Below are 22,267 nucleotides of genomic sequence, written 5' to 3' on the forward strand. Positions count from 1 at the left end.
CACAGGCTGCAGGACAGTGAGTGTAGCGTCAGAGAATTTACTGCAGGACCAGGCCCACGGGATGCCTGGGATGGCGAAATTTCTGGGGTAAAAAAAATTTCCACACTAAACTTTGCGAATCGCTGCCAGTGAAGACATCCAGGCACTGACTTCGTCCCCGAGGTTACCTAGTCTCTCTACCAACGCCACGCGTGCTCTTACTGCACCCTGCTCGCGCATCATCAGTGCTCTGTTGCAGGTGGGCGGGGCTCCCGTGGCTCCACCCGTGACCTGCGCATTGACGGAGGGATTAAAGGTCAGAGGTTCTGTCCCTGGAGCCGTCATGGCGGCGCTGTATCGTACCCGTGCCGTGGTCACCAAGTCAGTTACTACGCGTGTTCCTCTTCTCCCGGCCATGTCGAGGCATGGGCACTGAGAGTGGCGCCAGGAGCGAGAGTTCCGAGTCCAGGGAGTCAAGAACACGCCCGGGCGGCTTTGCGACCGCTCTCGAGCAACACTCGGACCTGTAGCGGAAGGCGGAGCTTGGGTGGACGAGGGTGAGTCGCGGGACTCATGTTGATGACGCGGTGGGCGGGAACGGGGCGGAGCCGGGCTTGGGAGTGGGGTCTGAGACCCTGGGGCGGGGCCTGGCGTGGGGCGGGAAGCCGCGAGTCTGGGCGGGGCCGGGCTGGGGACTGGGGCTGAGACACTGGGGCGGGGCCTGGCGTGGGGCGGGAAGCCGCGAGTCAGGGCGGAGCCGGGCTGGGAATGGGGCTGAGACCCTGGGGCGGGGCCTGCCGCAGAGCTGGGACGGTTCTTGTCCCAGTGGCTACTTGGAGAAGGGCGTGCGCGTGATTGCTGGTTTTTTCTCTTGTACTTTTGTGCGGCATTTACATGCTGGACCTGCTGTGTCCACCGGCCTTTACGGGTGTCTTTCTGAGACGGTCTAGGAGGGCTCCTGGACTCGGAGGCGAATGGGACTCACCCCGAAGAGGCCGGGCTCTCCGCTTTTCTTGTTCTAGACCGGAGCTTCAGGGCGGTGCTTGGTGCTTGGCCTGCAAGGTTCTTTATATTTGTTAAATCAGTGGATCGGTGAATGAGAGCATTGCTGTCTCTATGACTTGAGCAAGTCGTTGAACCTGTCAGTGCCTCACTTTTCTGTAAATGACTTAAATTCACATCTGACTCAAGCAATACTTTTGTAAAATGCGGTAGAATGACTAGATAAATGAAATGGAAGAAATAGACATAAATGCAAGCCAGATTTTTCTTAATTATTAGATCCAGCATACGTGAAATTGTATGTCTGGCAATAATAAGTTATGTAAAAACAAACCCAGTCTCTGTACCTACCTTCTTAGGGACCAATACCAAACAGTTCACAGACTGGTAGTGTCCTGGGTTATAGAAAAACCTGTCTGGCGTCCAGCACAATGTTTGACTCTTAGTGGGCTCTCAGTGTTTGCCAAATGGGTGAGTGAATGAATTATACACATAGTGCATATTTGAACTTCAATTGAGATGTGTGTTTCTGCTTAAAAACAGTTGTACAGGTGAGAATAGTACAGGTTTTAGCATATCAGTTATGTGCACATCCAGAATAATTGATCAAAAACAACTGTATGAGTAATAAGATAACTGAAAATACATTCGTTTTCATTTTAATGTTAATTGGAAGTTTTCAGTGCTTCTCTGAATTATGTTTATGATGAGGAATATGAGCAGTTATTAGATGTTGATAGAGATTCAACTTTGTGAAAAAACTTTCACTTCACCTTTTGAAGTGTCTGGATCTGTTTAATTGAAAAGTATCCTGAGGTTGCAAGATTAATAAAGTTGATCTTTATTGTGTGGTCAAGATTTTTGGGAAAATTTAATTTTACAAGTAATACTTGCTTAACTTTAAAAAGAGCCTGACCTGTGGTGGCGCAGTGGATAAAGCGTCAACCTGGAAATGCTGAGGTCGCCGGTTCAAAACCCTGGGCTTGCCTGGTCAAGGCACATATGGGAGTTGATGCTTCCAGCTCCCACCCGCTTCTCTCTCTCTCTGTCTCTCTCTCCTCTCTCTGTCTCTCTCCTCTCTAAAAATGAATAAATATTTTTTAAAAAATAAAAAATAATAAATTTTAAAAATAAATAAATAAAAAGAATTTAACACTGAAAGTTGTTATGGGAAATGTAAAAGCCCCCTTTTCCTCATTTTCTCAAGACTGGAGGGTGTATTTTTTTAAATTGCAACTTCCGGAGAGTTTTATATATACATATGTAAATATAAACTAGTTAACTGTAAGTGTAATTATATTTAAAAACAAAAGTTGGTTAGCATGTTTTTGAAGTATGTTATTACTGTCTCATAGTTTAAATTCTGGATTCAGACAGTGTTGGTTTGAGTTATGGTTTTGTTATTTACTAGCTATGCTTCCTTGGAAAATTGCTTAATATCTGTGTATTTTTTTCTTTTTTTTATAAAAGGAAACCTTGTGTCATGTGTTTATTATGAAGTTAAATGAATCATTACTTAAACACATAGCACAAGTGTCTGATACTTAATAAGCAGTGTATTTTAGTTGCTGCTACTGAAAATTGGTATTTTCACTTAAGTATAAGTTTGAATACTTATGAATATTTTTCCTTCTCATTTTATGTGTGGTGTATATATTCCTCATTGAAAAAAAATGTTTGCTTCGTATTCCATGGTAAAGGATATAGCATAAGTTACTTAACCAGGCTTTCCTTAGTGAGCTAGGTTTGTTTGGTTTTCCCTGTAATTAATACAGACAGTGCTCCAGTGAGCATTTACATTTTTGCACATCTATGGATTATATGCTGGGTCAAAGTGTACACAAATTTGTGTGTCGATAGATAGAGCCTGTTTGTGCCCCAGTCCCCCTTACAGTGAATGATGGTGACTGTCGCCTCACCCCTTATTCACGTGGGGTATTGTAAGTGGATTTTCTTAATATTGGGTAATCAAACACAGTACAGAAATTGGGAACTATCAAAATAATGGCATGTTCACATTTTTAGACTTAATAATAAGTAAATGCTATTAATTTGAACTTATGAAATATAGTATATCAATAAAATACTACATTTATGTTATATATAGGGGCTCTATGTAAGATTTCATTTGTAATGTGGCTTCTGTTAAAAAAAATTTTTTGGCCAAAAAACAGTTTGTTGTTCCCTAAACAAATCCCTATTTCTTTACCTTTTCTCTGTTTCCTGGAATTAATATCCCTGGCTCCAGATTCCATTGTAAAAGCCATCTCTTTTATTAGACCTTCGTCATCCCCCAACCAGATGAAACTTCTTTTGACTGTCCCGGGCTTTGTTTTACACTACCTTTGTGGTACACAGCCAACTGTTAAGGTATGTGTTAAAGTAATTTATGAATTTGTGTTATCCTGTTTTCTAGATTGTAGTTCCTGAAGGTTCTTTTCATTCCTTGTATTATTCTTTTCACATAAGTAGGAATTAAATATTTGTTGATTTGAATTGGAATGAAATTTATACAGTTCAATGGTTGAATAAGTGTACATGAGAAATAACAAGGCTGGGGGGCCTATTAGCCTATTACTGAATTTAAATATATATATATATATATATATATATATATATATATATATATATATATATATATATATAAAAGTTGAAATAGTACCCACTGATTTAAATCTCATCCCTAAAGTGCAGATTTGTGTGTCTAGCTGTGCACTTAGAAAGAAATAAGTGATACTCAGTAAGAGCCAAGCAAGTTCTTGTTAAAAAGAACTTTCCCCTCAGGTAGGAATTTAATCAATGGCCGTTCATTATGGATTTCTTATCCTCAAGTTTCTGTGAAGTTACTAGTTTAAAGGATCTCAAGTTAAATGACTTGAAACACCCTTGTTTTGTGTGGAGGTCTGTGGGTGCCTCTGCCCTGCTCCGTCGCCCACTTCTCTTCCTTTGCTCCGTTTCCTTTAGCAGGTGGGTCATGCATCTGTGTAGTTGTTTTTTCAGGGTACGGACCAAGTCCTTTTCATTTTTGTAATCAACATAGCATGCATAGAGGGTCTAATAAAATGTATTTTTTAAATCTTATACCTTATTCCCTTTTATTTATTTATTTTTGAGCCGCTAACCATCATGTCAGAGATTTGAAGAACCTGTTAAGTCCATTGGGAGCTATGCTGTCGCTGATCACCCTTCTTAGAGCCACAGGTGGCTATAGTTGAGCAAAGCATTGGTTTTCCGCAATATGAATCTGTTTCTTAAGGGCAGAGAATGGCATATTACTTTTTAGCACATTGAAAAAAATGGTCTGCAGCAGTTTTTAAGGCCACACAATAGGACATTTTATTATTTTTGAGATGGAGAATAATAGTTTACTATGTTAGCTTATTTATGTAGAATATTGATTTTACAAGATGGTTATAGTTTCATTTTAGTGATACATTAAATATATTTTATGCAAATATTTTTAAATGTTACTTTTACTTTTCACTTTTTCATGAATATTTTTACTTGTATTTTTATTTCAAAATGTTGAAATATTCCAGACCATAGCATTTTTTTTTTTTTTGCATTTTTCCGAAGCGGGAATCGGGGAGGCAGTCAGACAGACTCCCGCATGCGCCCGACCGGGATCCACCTGGCATGCCCACCAGGGGGCGATGCTCTGCCCCTCTGGGGCGTCACTCTGTTGCATCCAGAGCCATTCTAGCACCTGAGGCAGAGGCCACAGAGCCATCCCCAGCGCCCGGGCCATCTCTGCTCCAATGGAGCCTCGCTGCGGGAGGGGAAGAGAGAGACAGAGAGGAAGGAGAGGGGGAGGGGTGGAGAAGCAGATGGACGCTTCTCCTGTGTGCCCTGGCCAGGAATCAAACCCGGGACTCCTGCACCCCAGGCCGACGCTCTACCATTGAGCCAACTGGCCAGGGCCAGCATATTTTTTTTTTTTTCATTTTAGAGAGGAGAGAGAAAGGGAGAGAGAGAGACAGAGAGGGAGAGAGAGAGGAGAGAGAGACAGAGAGAGAAGGTGGGGAGGAGCTGGAAGCATCAACTCCCATATGTGCCTTGACCAGGCAAGCCCAGGGTTTCGAATCAGCGACCTCAGCATTTCCAGGTCGACGCTTTATCCACTGCGCCACCACAGGTCAGGCCAGACCATAGCATATTTAAATCAGATATTTTGTCTTTTCAGAATACTGAGAATATAGATTGTTTAAAGAATTTGTTTCAACATAAGGGGGAAATTCTCATTTTTAATGTTTTAAGGGTGCTAAAATTATAGTTTTATTTAACCCTTTATTTTCTCAATTTTTAAAATGATACCAATATTTCAAAAATTAATATATAAAGGAATGTTGAAATACATTTCTGGTTTTAACCTTAGTGCCCCCTGGTTGTACATTCTAGGTTTCTAGGAGTATTATTTCTGAGTTAGTAATAAAAATTTTCTGACCTCTTTAGTTTCAACAGTGCATTCTAACATTTTCAAAGCATGTTTAGAGGAAATGACCAGTTAATATAAAAACAATGAAAGAGTATATTAAAGTAGATATAAATCTCTAGAGAAAGTAAGATTTTATCAACACAAACTGCAGACTCCTCTCGTGTCCCCAGGCCACCTGGCCTCTGACTTACACCCCAAGCTCACCCCGCCACATGCCATAGTACGTCTCTTTTCCACGATATTTTTCTCGTGGCTTCGTGCTATGCTTCCCACAGGTCTCAATTCAAATGTGATCTCCTCCTCGGGGAGGCGGCCAGGACACCCTACCTAAAACCAGCCTCCTGCGCCCTGCTGACTGTTTTGCTTCATAGGCTCCTCAGTACGTGGAATGGAACATAATCACCTGTGGTTTTTCTCTGTCTCTCCGCAGAATGCAGAGTCTCAGTGTGTGTAGTGCCTCACGGGACACCGGACACACGGAAGGTGCTCAAGAACACTTGCTGAGTGCTAAGTATAGCCCGGTGCGTGGCTTCACATCACTGGACACAGCCTGAACTCATATCTGAGGGCCACAGAGACTGGTGAGTAGGAAGAAAGGCAGGAATGGCCCCGGCGGTTAGCTCAGAGCGTCATCAGGAAACACCAAGGTTGTGGGTTCAATCCCGGGCTGGGGCACTGAGGGTTAAGGCTGTGTGGAGTTTAGGTTGCATTGGGTTTTTCTTTGGCTCTGTGTGTATCAGACAACATGATAGGAAAAGCCAATTTGTGGATCGGAGCTTTGGAAAGCCTAATTATTCTCAGACACCAGCCCTGACATTGGGTCATGCTGTTTCCAGGGCTATTGTTGACTACTGGAAACAGTTTGGTCATCACGGCCCAGTTGTGTCAACAGCTGGGAGCAGAGTTACTGGTAGCTGGTGGGTGGTGACCAAGGTTGCTGCTCAATACACAGCAGGGCCCAGGACACCTCAGAACAAGGAACTACCCAGCTTGGCCCTGGCCGGGTGGCTAGATTAGGCAGAGCGTCTTCCCACTGGGCCAAGGCAACTGGTTCAATCCCCAGTCAGGGCACATACAAAAAGCAACCAAAGCATGCATGAATAAGTGGAACAGCCTGACCAGGCAGTGGCGCAGTGGATAGAACATCGGATTGGGATGCGGAAGGACCCAGGTTCGAGACCCCGAAGTCGCCAGCTTGAGTGTGGGTTCATCTGATTTGATCATAGCTCACCAGCTTGGACTCAAGGTTGCTGGCTTGAGCAAGGGGTTACTCGGTCTGCTGATGGCCCACGGTCAAGGCACATATGAGAAAGCAATCAATGAACAACTAAGGTGTTGCAATGAAAAACTGATGATTGATGCTTCTCATCTGTCTCCATTCCTGTCGGTCTGTCCCTATCTATCCCTCTCTCTGACTCTCTCTCTCTCTGTCCCTGTAAAAAAAATAAAAATAAAAATAAGTGGAAAAACAAATTAATATATTCCTCTCTCTTTAAAAAATGAATAAAAACATTTTTAAAAATCACCCACTTCTAAATACCCATAGTGGTGAGATGAGGACCCACTGTGACCACAGGGACAGTGGGTGAGGGAGGGTTGAACAGAACCTGGCCCCGCTCTAGCCAACCTCCATGCCAGGGGAGTATAGAGAAGCAGCCTGCACCTCCCTGGAGACACGCGCTCTCCGGTCTCCGCCACTCTGACTCTCAGCTTCCCAAAGCCTCTACCGCAGACCACCAGCGGGCTGCCATGAGCCTTTAGCTGAAAATGACACCTCTCTCAATGACATTTGCCACCATGACATTCCAAATTGTCAGCTCAGAGAAAACGTCACAGTGACTGTGGTGAGAGTGACATTCAAACCTGTTCTCTTCACGAGAAATATGTTTTTGAGAAGACTAAAGCTTACAGGAAACCCTCACACAAACAGAAAACAGTAGTCCCTTGGCACAATTTATCATATATAATTACAATGTGGACTGTATTTTAAAAAAGAAGAAGAAAACAAATGTAGTTGTAACCATTACAGCTGATTGTGTCAATACGAAATTCTAAAAGCAAAAGTCAGAGGATTCCAAAAAGTCTCCATTGACTTCAACACCTAACTTTTTTGCTTTTTTATCTCATTGCATCATATCAAAGGAGTTTGGTTTTACATGGCTAAGGAGCTGATGTAATGGCAGCTCACCTTGCCATCTCGGAGCAGTCTTCACTACACGAAGAGGGCGGGTGAACATTACTCTGAGCTCCCACCACGAGCTACCCTGGTGGACAAGGTAATGGGTTGGTGGGACCGGGTGTGTTAGTGTTTGGTTACCAACACACTCCGGCTTGAACTCTTTTTCTCAGATTTTTTAATGCAGTTTGGAATGGGATTGAATCATTTCCTAAAGGCCTGAAGAACCACAGTAGTTAGGGCACAATGTGAAGATCACAGCACTGGGCTTTAATGAAAAGAACAAATTCGGCCCTGGCTGGTTGGCTCAGTGGTAGAGCGTCAGCCTGGCGTACGGGAGTCCCAGGTTCAATTCCCGGCCAGGGCACACAGGAGAAGCGCCCATCTGCTTCTCCACCCCTACCCCTCTCCTTCCTCTCTGTCTCTTTCTTCCCCTCCCGCAGCCAAGGCTCCACTGGAGCAAAATTTGCCCCGGCGCTGAAGATGGCTCTGTGGCCTCTGCCTCAGGCGCTAGAATGGCTCTGATTGTGGCAGAGCGACGCCCCCTGGTGGGCGTGCTGGGTGGATCCCGGTCAGGCGCATGCGGGAGTCTGTCTGACTACCTCCCTGTTTCCAATTTCAGAAAAATACAAAAAAAAAAAAAAAAAAAGAACAAATTCAAAGAGCCCATGCAGGCTGACTGGGTTCTCATCTTAAATGTCCCCGAGCGACCTGGATAAACCAAAGAGGGCTCGTGCACATGTGTGTGCACATACACACATACACATAAATGTCTTTTAGCAACTGATGGAAAGGTGAGACCTAGGTAGTGATATGACCATAAATCAGGTTCCAGAAATTTCCTGAGACTGTCACAGCTCAAAACAGTATGGGGACCAAAGGCTGAATTTCAGTTAAAGCTGCCCTTCTGTGCCCTCCTGCACTGCAATATAGGAACATTGCAGCACCGTGTGTGGAACCGTGGCTGAGTTCCTAAAGAAAGCAGCTCCTTGGCGCCCTCTCGTGGTGCACCGAGAACATTGCAGCACTGCCGCTCCATGTGCTCTGCTCACCTGCTGCTTCTCCAACTTTGCTGCCTTCTGGTATCATCGGTAACTTTACCCAAGAGCATTTGCTGTAAAATCTGTCACATGGCACAGCTGTCTGCAGTGTCTTCAGAAAATAGCATCCTGCAGCCCTGACCAGATGGCTGGGTTGGTTAGAGTTTCGTCCCAAGACACAGAGGTTACTGGTTCTATCCCTGATCAGGGCATATACAGGAACAGATCTATGTTCTAGTCTCACTTTCTCTTTCCCCCTTCCTGTCTTTCTAAAATCAATTTTTTTTTTTTTGTATCTTTCTGAAGCTGGAAACGGGGAGAGACAGTCAGACAGACTCCCGAATGCGCCTGACCGGGATCCACCCGGCACGCCCACTAGGGGCTACGCTCTGCCCACCAGGGGGCGATGCTCTGCCCCTCCGGGGTGTCACTCTGCCGCAACCAGAGCCACTCTAGCGCCTGGGGCAGAGGCCAAGGAGCCATCCCCAGCGCCCAGGCCATCTTTGCTCCAATGGAGCCTTGGCTGCGGGAGGGGAAGAGAGAGACAGAGAGGAAGGGGGGGGTGGAGAAGCAAATAGGCGCTTCTCCTATGAGCCCTGGCCGGGAATCGAACCCAGGTCCCCCGCACGCCAGGCTGAAGCTCTACCGCTGTCTAAAATCAATTCTTAAGAAATTTTAAAAATATATTGTCCTGCTTTGCTTCAGACATTTGGCTGGTCTGCAACTCAAATGCATATTACTGTATTTCTGCCAACACACACACACAATTTTTATTTTGACAACTGATGGGATGGTGGAGACGTAGGCAGTGATGTGAGCATGAATCAATTCCCAGGATTCCTGAGACTGTCGCTGCTCAACACAACGTGGGGGCTCAAGTCCAAATTCCTATCAAAGCTGCCCTTCTGCACCCTCCAGTGGTACAATGAGAACATTGCAGCGCCCCTTGGGTACAAAAGGCTGAATTCTTCTTAATGGTAGCAGCTTCTTTTGCCATCTCGTGGTGCCTGTGTAACATCAGCTCCTCGTACCCTGCTAGGCATCATCAGTACCTTTACTGGGGAGCATTTCCTGTAAAAGCTGTCGCATGGCAAAGCTGTCTGCAGTGTCCACTGAAAGTACTATCCTTTGCTACAGACACCTGACTAGCCTGCAACTTCAGTGCGTATTACAGTATTTCTCCATACAAACATACATGTATATTTTCCGAATGATGAAATGGCTGAGATCTAGGCAGTGATATGAACATGAATCTATTCCAAGGATACCTGAGTCTCACGTCTCAACACAACAGGAGGCTAAAGACCGAATTCCTAATAAAACTGCTCTTGGCGCCCTCTTGTGGTGCAATGGAAACATTGTAGCACCGCCTCAGGACCAAACACTGAATGCTTCCAAACAGTGGCTGCTTCCTGCGCCATCTCGCCGTGAATGAGCAACATTGCAGTACAGCAGCTCCCGGTGCCCTGCTTGCCTGCTGCTTCTCTGCTTGGCTGCCTTTCAGCACCAATAACTTTACCCGAGAACAAAAATTTGCAGAAAGTGTTATTCAGACAAAATCCAAGCCAGACTGGGAGGTTGGTTACAACTTTATTAACTTTACAAAGGATGTGGACCTGGCATTACATTGCAGCATCTACAGAAGTTGCTGAGCATTTGACTAGAACAGCCGATTTTCAACCTTTTGACTCTTGTGGCACACAAACTAATTACTAAAATTATGCAGAACACTTATCTGACAAAAATAATAGGTATAATTTTTTTTTATTCTCACCAAATGGCTATTGTTGTTTGGGCTGTTGTCATTTTATTAGTTTGACTATAAGGGAAAAGAGACCAGTGCCCCTCACTAAATATTCAGGTCTTGCATGCTTAAAAAAAATCTTGAGGCACATCATTTAAAAATCACTGATCTACAAGGAAATCGTCCATTCCCAAGAGCACGCTCATGGGCCATTTCTCTAATCACCGAAAGGACCCTCAGGGAGAGGCTGTACCATGATGATAACAGTGAGCCTGTGGGACGCTCCCTCCCGACAGTGTGGAGATAGGAAGGCAAGAACACGATTCTAAAGCATGAGATGTGTAGTCGGAGAATATGGAGTCACCGTCATACCACACCCCTCTTACAGGTCTCCCTGGATTTTGGGGAAAGATTCAACCTCATTCAAGCTGCGGGACCCATTTGCAATATGGATTTCAATTGTGCCAGCATCAGAACCTGGAGAGGAAGAGAGAAAGGGTTGTGACGGTGTCAGTGTCCTGGCAGGTGTCTCACAAGCTTGAAAAGGGTCGCATTAGGAACGAGATTACAGTGAATTTGTAGTTGCCTGGCCACCTGCATTCAAGTCCAGTAGGTCCACAAAGAGGGAAGATCACCCCCCCCCCCCGGTCAAACTAAGACACCTCCAAGTTGCCTTTTCACAAATGATGCCACATGATTTCCAGGAAGTTGGGGGAGTGGGCTATCTAGAATAAAAGCAAACGTTCTTCCTGCTAAGAAACATTCTAAAGGGCTGCGTAATCTTTCCAAGAACATGCCTTCACACAGAACTGTGTGTGAGTACTTGGAAACAGGAGTCAGTCTAGTTTCTTCATTCGCAAACATCCTGCAGGGTGCTAGGTTCTAGGCTGCACGCCAAGAATTCAGAGATGGAAGCCACAAAGCACGGTGGCCTTTGCAGCCACGCATGGGGCAAGTGACTGCCTACTGTGGAAATAGCCAGCACCCCTACTCCCTCCACTAAGGGGCCTGGCTGACAACTGCAGCCTCCTCTCATGTCTCCAGGCCACCCAGCCTCTGACTTACACCCTAAGCTCACCCCGCCACATGCCGTTGTACGTCCCTTTTCCGTGATATTTTTCTTATGGCTTCGTGCTATGCTTCCCACAGGTCTCAATTCAAATGTGATCTCCTCCTTTGGGAGGCGGCCAGGACACCCTACCTAAAACCAGCCTCCTGCGCCCTGCTGACTGTTTTGCTTCATAGGCTCCTCAGTACGTGGAATGGAACATAATCACCTGTGGTTTTTCTCTGTCTCTCCACAGAATGCAGAGTCTCAGTGTGTGTAGTGCCTCACGGGACACCGGACACATGGAAGGTGCTCAAGAACACATGCTGAGTGCTAAGTACAGCCCGGTGCATGGCTTCACATCACTGGACACAGCCTGAAACCATAACCAAGGTCCATGGAGACTGGTGAGTAGGAAGAAAGGCAGGAACGGCCCTGGCCGGTTAGCTCAGTTAGAGTGTCCTCAGGAAACTCCAAGGTGGTGGGTTCAATCCCAGGCCGCGACACAGAGGGTATGGGTAAAGGTAATTGTGGAAAAAACAAAGCATTGTGGGAAAGATAAAGATTACAGCTGCCCGCCCTGGCCGGTTGGCTCAGCGGTAGAGCGTCGGCCTAGCGTGCGGAGGACCTGGGTTCGATTCCCGGCCAGGGCACACAGGAGAAGCGCCCATTTGCTTCTCCACCCCTCCGCCACGCTTTCCTCTCTGTCTCTCTCTTCCCCTCCCGCAGCCAAGGCTCCATTGGAGCAAACATGGCCCGGGCGCTGGGGATGGCTCTGTGGCCTCTCCCCCAGGCGCTGGAGTGGCTCTGGTCGCAACATGGCGACGCCCAGGATGGGCAGAGCATCGCCCCCTGGTGGGCAGAGCGTCGCCCCATGGTGGGCGTGCCGGGTGGATCCCGGTCGGGCGCATGCGGGAGTCTGTCTGACTGTCTCTCCCTGTTTCCAGCTTCTGAAAAATGAAAAAAAAAAAAAGAAAAAAAAAAAAAAAGATTACAGCTGCTCCGGGAAATTGTGGATATATAGTGTATTGTGGGAATGAGAGAAGTGTGATGGAGACAGGTGGTCATGGGAGTGAATAGAGAACTGTGGGCCACTGGAAGCATATGGGTCGTTAGAGAGACGGAATTCTGGTCAGAACAGGGAACTGTGGCATAAACAGCGAATTGGGGGAGACAGGAGACACTGTTGTAGAGACAGAGGCAGGTTGCCCACTCCCATCACTATGTTCTTTATAGGACATGACGCTTGGGACTGTTCCCACGACAGCTTCAGTCCCCCACATGCCCATGCCCCCTTCCTAGACCCCATTATGTGCTGTATCCCAGATTGTGTACAGCCGAGCCCCCATCTGCACGGCCAGCCTCTTAGTCACCACAGGGAAGGGCTGCCGTTCTCCACATCTCCCACATTTTGTATGTCTGCCCTCCACTCAGCCTGGACCTGCCCTTCCAGGCAGGCTGTACTGCACTAGATGGGTCCAGCCAAGGCTCCTCCCATGGGCTCTACTCTGGCCACGCCCCTTTTCCAGAACCTCGCCCCTGGGTTGTATTCTTGCCACTGCCCCTCCTGCCAGGGCCACACCTAAAGGTCTGCTGCACTGTGCCCCTTCCATAGCAGCCAACCCCCAGCTCCATTGTGGCCCTGCCCCCTTACAAGAGCCATTCCCTTCCCCGCTCCCTTTCCTACAGGGCTTGGGGGATAATAGAGGACCTAGCACAGGGTGACGTTAGACGGGTGAGACCTTGGGTCTCATGGGAAATCCACCTCTTCTCCCCTGATCCGTTGAAGCCAAAGAAGAATTACCGTATGTATCAGATCCTGGATGTTAGCTTCAGCTATTGGGATACTACCCACACTTAAAGACGTTTAAGACATTTCCTTCTTTGATTATTGATGGAAACAAGCTGAAAACGGAGCTCAACTCTCAAAGACAATTGGGATGGGTTTTACTGTTATTTCCAGTGTTTTACCTGACCTCTAAAGATGGCCTTGGGCACTTTAAAAGGCCAGATGGGAGCGCGAACAAGGCTGGAAATGTCAAGATACTATTTTTGGCTCCTTTCTTAGGAGGCACCGTGCTAACAGCATTCTATCGGTGGGTCTCTTCGCCTTGAGGAAGGATTTGACCCCACAGTCTGTGAACTCACTGTCTTCAGCGTTAGCCACAACCACTGTTGCCCTTCAAGGTGTCCAATTACAGTCTGACCATACCAGTCTCCAGGTAGCAATCAACTAATGCATCAGCCTGTTTAGAGGCACTGAGACTTACACCAAGCTAGTCACCTGAAAACAAACCCTCCTTCTATGTATCTGAAGAGGAGGGATCAAAAACAACAGGAGACTCTGAAGTCATATGCATATTTTCTTTGCTCCAAATCACACTGTTTCTGTACAGAGTGGTTTGGGTTGTGTGGGCTTTAAGTTGTGTGGAGTTTGTCTTTAGCTCTGTGTGTGTGTGTCTGTATCAGACAACATGTTGGAAAAAGCAAATTTGTGGACCCCAGCTTTGAAAAGCCTAATTATTCTGAGACACAGGCCCTGACTTTGGGTCACTATGTTCCTCAGGGGGTGTTTGTTGACAACCGGAAACAGTTTGGTTGTCACAACTGGGAGCAGAGTTCCTGGCAGCTGGTGGGTGGTGACCAAGGTTGCTGCTCAACACGGAGCAGTGCACAGGACACCTCAGCATAAAGAATCACCCAGCTCAGCCCTGGCTGGGTAACTCAGCTGGGTACAGCATTGTCCCAATGCACCAAGGCTGAGGGTTCGATCCCCAGTGAGGGCACATACAAGTAGCAACCAATGAGTGCATAGTTAAGTGGAACAACAAATTTATGTTTCTCTCTAAAAAAATGAATTAAAAAAATTTAATCACCTAGCTCTAAATGCCCATAGTGGTGAGATGAGGACCCACTGTGATGGCACAATGGGTGGAGAAGGGGTTGAACAGGGAACCAGGCCCATCAGTGCCCAGCCTCAGTGCCAGGTGTGGAAAGAGGCAGCCCGTGCCACCCAGACATACGTACTCGCCCATCTTCACCGTTCTCTCTCAGCTTCCCAAACCTCTCACATATCACCAGCAGGCTCCCATGAATGTTTAGCTGCCAGTGACCCCTCTCTCAAGGATCACTTTGCTGGGACATTCCGAATACTCAGTCCAGAGAAAATGTCACAGTGACTGTGGTCAGAGTGGTAAATTTCAAACCTTTTCTCTTCAAGAGACATATGTTTTTGCCAAGACTAAAGCTTACAAGGTACCCTCACACAAACAGAAGACAGTAGTCCATTGGCAACAATTCATAATATATATGGTAAGTTACAATTTGGATTGTATTAAAAACAAAAAACAGCCTGACCTGTGGTGGCGCAGTGAATAAAGCATCAACCTGGAATGCGGAAGTCATGGGCACATGTGGGAGTTGATGCTTCCTGCTCCTCCCCCACCTCTGTCTCCCTCTCTCTTTCTCTCCCTTTCTCCCACCTCTCTAAAATGAATTTAAACATTTTTTAAATGTAATCATAAGTATTACAGCTTCTTCAGTCAATACAATACTTAAAACCAAAAGTGGCGGTCTCCCAGATGTTTCCATCTACCTAAACACCTTTTTTGCTTTTTTATCTCATTGCATCATATCAAAGGAGTTTGGTTTTACATAGCTACGGAGCTGATGTAACTGCAGCTCACCTTGCCATCCCGGAACAGTCTTCACTACACGAAGAGGGTGGGTGAACGTTACTCTGAGCTCCCACCACGAGGTAACGGGTTGGTGGGCCCGGGTGGTTAGTGTTTGGTTACCAACACACTCGGCCATGAGCTATTTTTCTCAGATTTTTTTTTATTTATTTTATTTTTTACAGAGACAGAGTCAGAGAGAGGGATAGACAGACAGAAATGGAGAGATGAGAAGCATCAATCACTAGTTTTTCGTTGTGCATTGCAACACCTTAGTTGTTCATTGATTGCTTTCTCATATGTGCCTTGACCACAGGCCTTCAGCGGACCGAGTAACCCCTTGCTCAAGCCAGTGACCTTGGGTCCAAGCTGGTGAGCTTTTGCTCAAACCAGATGAGTCTGCGCTCAAGCTGGTGACCTCGGGGTCTTGAACCTGGGTCCTTCTGCATCCCAGTCCGAGGCTCTATCCACTGCACCACCGCCTGGTCAGGCTTTCTTAAGATTTTTGAATGCAGTTTGGAATGGGATTGAATCATTTCCTAAAGGCCTGAAAGACCACATCAGAGTTCGGCAGGGCACAATGTGAAGATCACTGCGCTGATCTTTAACGAAAAGAACAAATTCGAAGAGCCTATGCAGGCTGACTGGCCTCTCACCTTAAATGGCCCCGAGCGAGCTGGATAAACCAAAGCACCTGTAATGTGCAGAGGTCCTGTCCGACCATGCACAGCAAATGGTAGTGCGGGGGCCCAAGGAACCCTTTCTCTCCTGTTCACAGTGCCATCTAGGCCAAGGAGGGGCCATTTAGAATTAACACAAGGCTATGGTGCTTAATCACTAAGCAAAAGGCACCCATGAAATCCTGAAAGGAGAAGTGAGTTATGAAATGCAGGCTTGGTGTCAACGTGGGCTACTGTAACTCGCCACACACCTACTGAAGGACGTTACAGGTCCCGGGACACCACCTCCACACCATGTCACCTTGTTTGCTAGAGGGCTTCCGGGGCTTCCCCTGGACCCCCACAGCCTGCCTGCCTGGGCAGCCAGGGCCTTACCTTCGGACAGCATGCTCAGGGCCTCGTCGGAAGTGTGCCCACCGACACGCACCACCTTCCTGGGGGCCGGACTGTCACGGGGCACACAGGGGCCCTCGTGGCTGGGGAAAGCCCGCTCGGCAGCTGAGGTCATGGATTCCCACTGGATCTCCTTCCGGGGAGACTGGAAGTCCAGGCTGCATCCCGACCAGCCGTAGAAGGCCAGAGACAAGAGGAATCCTTGGGCTGGATTCAGGATGCCCTGAGAGGAAACAAGGACACCCGGCCGGTGAGGGCAGGGTGGCAGCATCACAGCCCTGGAGGCTTGCAGAGTGGCAGACTCCACCTGGCATGCCCACCGGCCAGCCTCACTTAGGGGTGACTGGTTGGTTTTGATTTAACAAAGATTCCAAAGGCGACAAATGAGCCCAGGAAGCATTCCTCATGTTGGTGTGGTAAGAACGCATGGAGCAAACCGAAGAAACGGAGCAGAACTCCACAGCACAGCAAGGGAGGCAGTTACCGCTGATCTTAATGTCAAGTCCTTGGGAATCAGATTCCCTCCCATTCTAAAGTGACCTAAATTTTGTTTTTGAGAGAGAGACAGATAGGAAGGGAGAGAGATGAGAAGCAGCAACTCCTAATTGTGGTGCCTTAATTGTTCATTGATTGCTTTCTCATATGTGCCTTGACCGGGGGGGGGGGCTACAGCCAAGCCAGTGACCCCTTGCTCGAGCCAGTGACCTTGGGGTCATGTCTATGATCCCGCACTCAAGCCGGCAACTCCACGCTCAAACTGGTGAACCTGCGCTCAAGCCAGTGACCTCAGGGTTTCAAACCTGGGTCCTCAGCATCCCGGGACAATGCTCTATCCACTGTGCCACCACCTGGTTAGGCAGAAATATTAATTCTGTACAGGGCAACGAGCTCCACTAACAGCTCATGTGTGTCTTTTTTATTACAAAAGCAATACAATGGAATCACTGGGGGAGAGATCTACCCATGCTCTTTCCATGTTTTACTCTCACATGTATTTCTACTAATATATTTCGTGCATGTGTTATTATGTAGTAGTATTTAATATAATTTTTATACCGTTTTCAGATTTTAGTTAATGCTACAGACTTCCTAACATCTGCATAACACTGCATCAAGATGAAAGAGTATAACTTACTTAACTCTTCCCTTTTTAAAAAATTTGGGTCTATAATGCTTTATAATTATGGATAATTTTATAAGGAATACCTTCATCCCTATGGCTTTTTCACAGTCTGAAATATTTCTTCAGGAGAAATTCCCTGAGATCAGTCTGCCTGAGAGGTTTTATCAAATTGGTGCCATTTAATAATATTCCCAACAATGAGTGACATCAGCAGTTAGCATACTATGGTAAGATGGATAAAGCATTGTCCTAGGATGCTGAGGACCCAGGTTCGAAACCCAGATGGTACCAGATCTATTTAAATAACAAGATATCAGCCTGGACCAGGTAGCTTAGTTGGTTAGAGCCTCGTCCCGATGAGCCAAGGTTGTGGGTTCGATGGACCCATACAAGAAGCAACCACTGATGCATAACTAAGTGGAACAAATCAATGCTTCTCTCTCTCTCTCTCTCTCTCTCTCTCTCTCTCAATCAATCAATTGTTTAAGAAACCTTAAATAATAACAAGATATTATATTCCTGAGTGGGTTTCTTTTTCTGATTTCTTTTTTTTTGCCAAGAAGAAAATTTAAGTCAAGATTGACTTACCAAAATAAACCAGGCAGTCTTGGCTGCATTTCTGACATATTTCAAAGCATTTCCATTGATATCTGGTTGCATCTCAAGATAGAATAAAAGGCTTTCATTGATGATGTTCGACAACCAACTGTTAGGAAGAAAACAGCCCATATGTAAAGAGAACAGGAGCAAAATTTGTTTTCCAATGCTGGGGGTCAGGAGACATGTCTACCAGGAACATCTAAACCTCCTTGTATCAGAGAAATGATTAACCCCACAAAGACAGGCCCCATCTACTGCTTCACGGCAGCTAAAGTTTTTCTGATTCCAATCTGGTCCGTACAGGTTACAGGTCTATTTTCACAGCATCCACCTGAGAGGTTGGGGCACGACACCTGCAGTGTGGGAAACTGAGGAGAGAAAAATTGCTCTCCCCTCTTCTGGCCTGAGCTATGAGTCATCACGCCAAAGACATGTCCTTGCCTTTGTATCTTCTTAGACACAAGCCCCTGGTGTCCAGACCGAAGCCAATGGGTGAGTTTAAAAGGCATGAGCGAGCACTGTATTTTCATGCTAACCCTAGCAGTGGCAGAACACCGGATGCACATGGCTGGGGTGTGTGGATGCTAACCGCGGGACTTCTTGTTCTGAGGGCTTTATATCCAATTCCAGGAGATCTGACTCTTCCCAGAGGGGCATGAATTGTGGGCTTGCCTTCCTGTCTCTCAGGCATCTCCCCAAAGGGCTCCTAGCACAGTTTCAAAGATTTCCTTTCCAAAGCCTCTCCTCCCCTTTGGAACTTCCAGGAGGTCACATGTGGAAAAGCGGAACAGCAAGCGGTTTACACATCCCTTCCCCGTGAGAGTTAAAAAGAATAGAAGGAAGGTTACCAAACAACAAAAACCAGCATTATCTTGAAGAACCGGATCTTGATCATGGCTCCCATCCGTCTCTCCTTCTCTGTGTAAATGCCTTGTCTTCCTTTTAGTAAAGAGGCCACTGTGAAGAAGAGATGGGATGTGCATCACACGTGATGGTCATGACTGACATCTGCTGAGTGACAGGTAGGACAAGCAAGGCCCAGTGAGCAAAGCCACATAACCAGGAAGCAGGACAGGATACCACTATGCTCTCCTGACAACCTGCAAGGTGGAGTCCTCATAGACTCAAGGAAATATATATATATATATATATATATATATATATATATATATATATATATAATATATATGTATACATATATATGGCTATATTTAAAACGTTAACTTAGAAACCACTTTAGATATACAGAACGTTTGCAAATATAGTGCAGATTACAGCCAGCTTCCCCCAAAGTTAGCACCTTACACGACTTTTGCCACAAGGAAGACATTAACTTCAGTACAGTAGTACTATTAATTAAAGCCTGGATTTTATTTGGATTTTACTGACCCAGGAACTGTACTTTTAGAGATTTATATTCTCGGCCCTGGCCTGGTACCTCAGCAGTTTACAGCGTAATCCCGACATGCCAAGGTTGCAGGTTCAATCCCCAGTCAGGGCACATACAAAAATCAACCAGTGAATGCATAAATAAGTGGAACAACAAATCAGTGTTTCTCTCTCTCCCTCTTCCTTCCTCTTTCTCTAAAAATTAATGAATAAAAATTTTAAAAGATTTATATTTTCTATTATAAAAATTATGCACATTGGCTATTTTAAAACATTGAAAGATTTAAAATTTCTCCTCACAGACAAGTTGGAAAATATAAAAAAGTTTCAAGAATTAATGATCCACAGTCCACCCAGCAACAACCACTGTTAACATCATAGTCTGTGTTTCCAGTCTTTTTAAAAAAAATTTTTTCCATTAATTTGAGAGAGTGGGGGAGGGGCGTGGTAAGAGAGAAAGAGATGGAGGGAGAAAAGGAAAGAGAGAGAAGAGAGGGAGGAAGAGCAAAACATCAACTCATTGTCCCACTTAGGTGTTCCATTTAATTGTGACCTCATTGACTGCTTCTCATACATGCCCTGACCGGGGACTGAACCCACAACCTTGGTGTGCTGGAATGTGTGCCAGGGTAATGCTTTATCCAGTGAGCCGCTCAGCTATGGCTGGTCCTTTTTCCTTTTTATGCTATTTTCATTTGTTTAATATAATCGAATCACTATCTTTATGCAACTTCGTTAAAAATTGCTGTATTTAATACACTAATTTTAAATATAGATATGAAAAAGGTGACCCAAAGAGCAGTAACAACATCCTACTCTCAGTGGGAGAGAACATGAAAGGTTTTACAGTCCCACAATCCTCAGCTGATCTTCAACGACCTGCCTTGTTCTCCTTCTGCACTTGAGAGACTCTTGCTGCTGGGGGAGGCTGGAGGGAGACCTGCTCAAGGTCATGCTTCCTCCAGGATGGAGTGGGGGCTGGAATGCACGTCCCCAGCCTCAGCCCAGATGTCTTCCCAGTGTGTTCTGCTGACTTCACAGCCTCCCTCTCACCCAGTTCTTCCCATGGTGTTTGACTCATTTCCTGTGCCCTACTTCCTGTTTCCTGCTCGAGTGACAAAAGACATCGGCCAAGTACATCACGGGAGTCAACGGGCCCTTGACTCCTCAGACCTGACTCTATGCCTTCCCCACCCCTTTCCTCTCCTTCCGCTCCTGACTGGCCTCCACACCACTTCCCAAAGCCACTCCTGGGGCCTCTGGGTCACAGCCAGGAGGAGCCCCGGCGGAAGTGGAAAGTCCCCTGGTGCCGCCCTGGAGCTATCGTTGGGAATGCACCTGGGCCACCTGTGACTAAGTCGGCTTGCTCACTTTCTGCAACTGGATTCTGCTTATGTGTCTGAAGGGTGGTGAATGCGGCCAGCTGTGCCAGACCACTGCAGGACAACGTGTGTCATCAACCAAACCCAGGGCACAGGCCATCCCTGTTTACCTGCCGTCACGGTCTTCCGGAACAGGATGGGGTTGGCCACAAGGACGAGCAGCAGTGGCAGGTATGTGGTGATGTAGTGGGGGATGGCGTGCTCCAGACCCCTCTCACATCTGAAAGAGGAAAACCAAGTTATTCTGGAAAAGTGCTTGCTTACTTCCCAGGCACCCATGAGAAGATGAAAGCAAAAAGACAAATGCACCCCGGACTCCACCCATAGGAAGCGTGACTCATAGTTCACGTCCGTGAAGAAGCAATAAATCACAAACGAGTATGGGCGATCAGTTGTATTTCTGTTTGTCTCGTCAATGGGAGGACTTCTAAGGCTCCACTGTGGGAGCCTCCACAGTGCCCTGCTGGGAAACAGCAGGGAAGGGGGACACTCCAGGGTGGTGGGTTTCCCCCACGGGCTCCATTCAGGGGAAAAACACACAGTGCAAGCCAGACAAAGACACTCCATAAACTAATTAGGTTTTGCGTGTTTCCTATGCGCTATGCCTGGCTGTCCTGGCCAACACCAGGGCATCTCGTTGATCAAGTCAGATACCCGAGCTTTGTATTGCAATGGACACCACTTCTCATGGTTGATGAGAACCATCATGTGGGTCTTTTCAGGGAGAGGGACCAGGATTTCCATTGACAGGTCACCACAGGGCGTGAAGGCAAAAATGTGGTCTAGAATAGCTTGAGAAGAGGAAGGGACAGGATTCGGAGGTCAAGACGGAATAAGTGACAAATGAGAGAGGGAGGACAGGAAGAATTCTGAGGGCTCTGGGTCATAGCATACGAGGATTAAGAGCTAATGAAGGATGAACAATGCTACAATGTGGTGGCCTCCTGAAGACCATGTGGCTCCGGGGCGCTGACCCTGCGTGAGCCCTGCAGCAAAGGGTCCCTCGTGCAACTTCCCCGGGAGTCTCCAACATCCACAGGGGAAGGTATGGGATGGAATCTCCCCTTCCCATTTAAGTGCAGCCGATTCTAACAGCCGCGGACACTCGGTGTCCTCTCCGAGTTCCTCAGCCGAGCAGGCTGTGTGGATGGGTGCTCACAGAGCTATGCGAGCACCCCCAGTGTAATACCAGAACTGCATGAAGTGAAAAGAAGGAAGAAGAACAGTCTACACGACAGGTCAGCAACCTTTTTCTGTTAGGGAGCAGACAGTAAATATCCCACACTTCCTGGGCCACATACTCCAGTCAAAACTGTTCAACTGTGATGAAGCCATATACAATACATAAACAAATGGACATGGCTGTATTCCAATAAAACTTTATTTACAAAAGCAGGCAGGGCGGGGGGGCGGATTTGTCCTGTGGATTACGCTGTGCTGATTCCTAGTTTACACAAGCCTAAAGTCACAGACTCAGGGACACTGCCCAACCTTGGTTTTTCAGTTTTCCAGTGGAAGTTAAGAAGCTATATATGCTTAGAGGGACCTTGAGGCTTTACATTGATAGGATTTTTCCATTGATGAAATTTTGAACTTGAAAAC

The 22,267-nt window shown here is 46.5% G+C and overlaps 1 protein-coding gene and 1 long non-coding RNA gene across 4 annotated transcripts in view; one reads left to right on the forward strand and one right to left on the reverse strand.

Annotated features, from left to right (window-relative positions):
* LOC136386517 (uncharacterized) lies at positions 1 to 22,000 on the forward strand. Of its 2 annotated transcripts, XR_010747915.1 has the most exons (6): positions 1 to 536; positions 3,261 to 3,351; positions 5,847 to 5,997; positions 11,681 to 11,831; positions 20,689 to 20,836; positions 20,937 to 22,000. It is a non-coding gene; the product is annotated as an uncharacterized lncRNA (long non-coding RNA). The 2 variants fall into 2 exon arrangements; XR_010747916.1 differs by lacking the exons at positions 20,689 to 20,836; positions 20,937 to 22,000 and adding an exon at positions 15,284 to 15,347 and having other exon boundaries at positions 8 to 536.
* GPR143 (G protein-coupled receptor 143) overlaps positions 10,204 to 22,267 on the reverse strand; it is a 22,569-nt gene continuing 10,505 nt past the window's right edge. Inside the window, exons 5-9 of one of the 2 annotated variants that reach the window (XM_066357915.1) lie at positions 20,776 to 20,885; positions 18,743 to 18,851; positions 17,883 to 18,000; positions 16,154 to 16,394; positions 10,204 to 10,853 (exon numbers count right to left, since the gene is read on the reverse strand). In XM_066357915.1, the coding sequence (XP_066214012.1) occupies positions 10,759 to 10,853; positions 16,154 to 16,394; positions 17,883 to 18,000; positions 18,743 to 18,851; positions 20,776 to 20,885 (673 nt within the window). In that variant the 3' untranslated portion in view covers positions 10,204 to 10,758. Of the gene's footprint in view, positions 10,854 to 15,989; positions 16,395 to 17,882; positions 18,001 to 18,742; positions 18,852 to 20,775; positions 20,886 to 22,267 lie in introns of those variants that run through there. The other variant, XM_066357916.1, reaches the window with a different exon arrangement.

This window comes from Saccopteryx leptura, chromosome X, assembly GCF_036850995.1.
Source record: "Saccopteryx leptura isolate mSacLep1 chromosome X, mSacLep1_pri_phased_curated, whole genome shotgun sequence".
In the NCBI taxonomy this organism is placed as follows: domain Eukaryota; kingdom Metazoa; phylum Chordata; class Mammalia; order Chiroptera; family Emballonuridae; genus Saccopteryx; species Saccopteryx leptura.